Source organism: Pistacia vera, unplaced genomic scaffold, assembly GCF_008641045.1.
Source record: "Pistacia vera cultivar Batoury unplaced genomic scaffold, PisVer_v2 Contig1119, whole genome shotgun sequence".
In the NCBI taxonomy this organism is placed as follows: Eukaryota; Viridiplantae; Streptophyta; class Magnoliopsida; order Sapindales; family Anacardiaceae; genus Pistacia; species Pistacia vera.
In genome coordinates, this window is record NW_022195159.1 from 1 (window position 1) to 4,358 (window position 4,358).

Consider the following 4,358-nt stretch of genomic DNA (forward strand, 5'->3'; position numbering starts at 1 on the left):
ACAAATTAAATCTATAGATCCCTCAGCTGTACAAAGTGATCAAACAAATTAGCACCTGAAAGAAAAAAATCCCATATCCGAGCAAAGCAACAGACCACATACTTGAGCCCAAGCCTTACTCAAGTCTTAGGAGAATTATAAGCATCTATCAGCTCTAATTCTCGAAACTTGTTTCCAAACTGAACCAAACTTTAAACGGAACTGACCTGAAGGCCTCTCTAATCTTTCAGCTGATGGTCCTGCAGCATTCAAAGCTTGTTTCCCACTTGGCTGTTGAATGGAAAAAACAATAGGCAAGAAGAGATTAGAAGAATCATCATGTACCAAGAAATAGGAAAAAAGATATAATCTTCTTTCTTTTCTGTTTCCCATTATAATAATAAATATTAACGAAGAAAGAAATACTGACTCGTGCTCTTGAACTGGAACCAGTCTGTGGATACTTCAAAATGGTCCAATCAAACACGTAATCAAACTGATAACCTGCACAAGTTATAGTTGTAGAACTTTAATTTTTAGTTTTGGAAGAGCTCTCCTGAAAGAAATTTGCGTTGTGGTAAAGAACTTCATCAATGAAAACAACAAACCAAGAAATAATTTTGAACTGTTAGACTTAAAAATTAACCTTCTCGAATAAACAAGTCCCGGAAAAGCCTCTTCAAGTATGAGTAATCAGGTTTGTCTTCAAACCGCAATGACCGGCAATAATGGAAGTACGATGTGAACTCTGATGGATAGGATTTGCAAAGAACCTGGATGGTAACATATCACTGTTATATATGAGAGTATTAAGATTTAACAGCAGGACAAACCACAAACACACAACATTTGACTGCTAATCTAAGAGACCGTGCACATGTATTTCATCAAACTGATGTCCTTGGTATACCTCAATGGGAGTAAGCATCTTTTTCTCGCTAATTTTATCATATTTCTGCTTTTTGGTACCTGCTTTTAGTCCCTGCCATGGAAGGCTGAGAAATAAAAACAAAGTTAAACATGACTAAGTCACATAAATACAAAAAGGTGAAAGTGATTCAGTTATGTGTTAAACCTTCCCCGTAGAAAATACATAAGCACGTAACCAAGGGATTCCAGATCATCTCTTCTGCTTTGCTCTGAATGAAAAGTAGAATCATCATTAGAACAAATATAAAGCTTGATGAATCTGAATATGATATCAGAAACAAAAGACAATCCTAACAATAACTATACTCACCAACTCCAAGGTGAGTGTTTACACTTGCATAACGAGCTGTTCCTGTAAGATTCTTATTTTCCCTGTGAAAAACAGAATGAATATTCATTATAGACAATGAAAGGCTTCAAAGAGAACAAGGTTCTACATTCATCATTACAATTGGAATATCCCGAAATTCAAAATGCCAGAAAACATAGATGGAGAAACCACAAAAAATAGGCCAAGAGACCAAGTAATACAACTTTGGGGCCAAAATACATGTAAAATGACCAAGCAAGATTTAAACCCTAAATATATAAAGACAGAACATAACTTGAGCCAAAACCACTAATAACTGAAGATGGCTTACAGAAAACTAGATGTAACTTATTAAAATATAGACAGGTCAAAATCAATGCATCTTGGGATACATTTACATTTAAGAACTTGTAAGCAATTGTAAATCCCAAGTTAAAATATAAGACTGTATTTCAAACAGCTATTTCTCCAAGTGTATTGACATTTCTTTCTAAATTTCATCATGCACACATTGATTCACAACCAAGGAGCATACTTCCATGTGAAAAGCAAAAACCAAATGTAACATGATGCAAATTGTAACTGAACATTTCATATTATAAAGCACCACTAGCATTCACATTTTAGAAGGCCACATTTGTGCAACAGTAGATTACATTAAGTTCTATTGCAACACAAAGTAAGCCAATTGTGGCACAAGTTACAAAAAACATAACCTTAAATTACACAAACAAAAAAGGGAAAAAGGGAAAAAGGAAAAGTAGTACCTGTATGGTATATGCTTGTGTGTTTGAAGATCCCTATACTTCTTTGCAAGGCCATAATCAATGATGTAAACCTGTTATCAAGCATAAAAAACAAACAGAAATTTGTTAATTCTTAGATACATCATCGAACACATTTGACAAATTAATTTCACAAAGTATTCATCGAAGGCACCATGAGTGTTGAATTCTAGACTCTTTTAGGATGTCCAAGTCTCTTTTTTTTTTTAACCTTGTGATTCTTTCACTATTCAACTAATTTATGTATTCAGCGCCTGATTCTTCACCCTTTTGTAAGTCTTATCCCAAGTGACTTCTATCTCACACTTCGCCACTTTCTTGATCTTAAAGTTCCTAAAAAGTCTCCCTCTTATAATTGAAATCCTCCTGTCATACTGTAGATGCTTGTTCTCGCTTTTGCATATCTTTTATTCCAATCGAATTCTATCTCAAACTGCATCTCTTTCTTGATCTTAAATTTCTTAGAAAGTCTCCAAATTTCAAATGACATCTCTTTGACTAAAAATTTTCTGTAGTACTAACTAGTTTCCACATGTAACACTGCTACAACTTGTACTCCAAACCTCACATTAACCCTAAACCCTACAACAGGTCATGCTTCTTGAATAAACTGAAAGTCATAGAACTTCTATGCCAGATTTCATCTTATCTTTTTCATGTCTGATCTTTTTCCCATAAATATCTTCCTTGCATTAATAACAAGCACAATTGGTGACAAAATTGACAGCCAAAATTTTCATAAACAAAAATCTTACCATAGTAAAAAAATTCAAATTTTTTAAAATTGTTGAAATTCCATAAAATCCCACGTCTACAAATATCTATACTTAGTCTGCTGAATGGATGTCTTTCTACAGGAAACAGATACTCGTGGTTGTAGTGTACTAAGAGTGCAGAACCACCCAACTAATACATATAATAATCTAATATTTGAGTCATATGCCACATAAGGTGACATACAGTATGTGAGACAGGTAGTCAGGCACACAAATATGGTATAATCATGCTTGAAGGTTAAAGCCAAACCCCCACCTTGAATGATTCAAATAATCCACAATAAACTAATGGCTCTTGTTTTTTCTTTCAGCATTGTTCCACAAATTATTACTACAGCAACCAAATATTCCAGCCAAAAGAGTTTTACAGATATTTACATCTCAAAACTAAACATTTCTAGTAGGAGTCACATCGAAACTCTCAACAGAATTATCAATCTTGTTCCAAGAAAAAATTCCAATGTTTAGATATGCACAAGCAACTAAATATGAAAGTAATAAATCATTTAACATGCCTGATTTGATTTGCGCCCTAAACCCATTAAAAAGTTGTCAGGCTTTATATCACGGTGAAGAAAACCACGGGAGTGCATATACTCAACTCTGTTTATCTATCAAACACAACAAAATAAAAACAAAACATAAGTATGGCAACTACATGAACCACAAAAAAGTTTCTTGAGAGCATTGGCAGACTTACCAACTGATCTGCAAGCATTAAGACTGTTTTCAAAGTGAACTTCCGATTACAATAATTAAACAAGTCTTCCAGGCTAGGTCCAAGAAGGTCAATAACCATGACATTATATTCGCCCTCAACTCCAAACCATTTGAGATGGGGTATACCCGCTTCACAGCAACAAAAATATCAAATAAATAACAAAACAGTCAAATAAGTATATTGAGTTCAATCCACAGAAATAGAAATGACCCACTGTATAAATTTTACTCCGGAAAAATAGCTATACAAGAAACTTACTTCCTCCTTGAAGCAGCATGTATAATTTGGATTCATAGTGAAGCTGAGGATGCTTGGTCTTCACAGACTCCTGGACAAAGAAAAAGGAAGACAAATGAAGATAGGCAAAACACTTAAAGTCTACTTCATTGCAAAAATAATAATCATTTTCTCTTTTCAGATCTTTATTATACAAACCACTGAAGAAACTATCAAGTACATCCCCATATAATAAACTTCATTATATAACCTGCTCAGTTAAGTGCTAACTCCAGTAGTATGATATCTATTATAGAAGATCATCCATGTGAAAATCAAGAAGTATCTAACTTAGCACACCCAAAAGGGAATAACTCTCAAAGTTAAATTATTCAATAGCCATCTTTTCATCCACTCATAAACAATAATTAATCTTCACAACACAGCCAAATAGTCACTCAATGAATTAAACTAAGAAAAGAAATATAAAAAATCAACAATTTTACCATCAAATAAATGATCACTCACCATCCCAAAAAAAGAAAAAAAAAATCAAACTATCCAAAAAATTAAGAAGATTACAATAGCATAAAAGTCTACAACATACCAGCTTAACAGCAACTTCCTCACCGCTTTGCACA

The 4,358-nt window shown here is 33.6% G+C and overlaps 1 protein-coding gene across 2 annotated transcripts; it reads right to left on the reverse strand.

Annotated features, from left to right (window-relative positions):
• Nucleotides 1-24: 24 nt before the first annotated feature.
• On the reverse strand, nucleotides 25-4,358 carry LOC116141769 (casein kinase 1-like protein 10). Of its 2 annotated transcripts, XM_031427251.1 has the most exons (12): nucleotides 4,325-4,352; nucleotides 3,760-3,829; nucleotides 3,481-3,629; nucleotides 3,296-3,391; nucleotides 1,987-2,057; nucleotides 1,220-1,281; nucleotides 1,055-1,118; nucleotides 890-974; nucleotides 626-752; nucleotides 410-483; nucleotides 207-270; nucleotides 25-125 (listed from the first exon to the last, which is right to left on the reverse strand). In XM_031427251.1, exons 2-12 carry the CDS (start codon nucleotides 3,776-3,778, stop codon nucleotides 49-51), a joined length of 888 nt encoding a protein of 295 aa, XP_031283111.1. In that variant the 5' UTR covers nucleotides 3,779-3,829; nucleotides 4,325-4,352; the 3' UTR covers nucleotides 25-48. The 2 variants fall into 2 exon arrangements, with proteins under 2 accessions (XP_031283111.1, XP_031283115.1); XM_031427255.1 differs by lacking the exon at nucleotides 3,481-3,629 and having other exon boundaries at nucleotides 4,325-4,358.

Excerpts from the sequence above, each read along its gene's own strand:
- LOC116141769 (XM_031427251.1), bottom strand. Across the intron at positions 753-889 it reads AGATGCTTACTCCCATTGAG|GTTCTTTGCAAATCCTATCC; the intron begins GTATACCAAGGA and ends GTTACCATCCAG. Across the intron at positions 484-625 it reads GGACTTGTTTATTCGAGAAG|GTTATCAGTTTGATTACGTG; the intron begins GTTAATTTTTAA and ends TAACTTGTGCAG.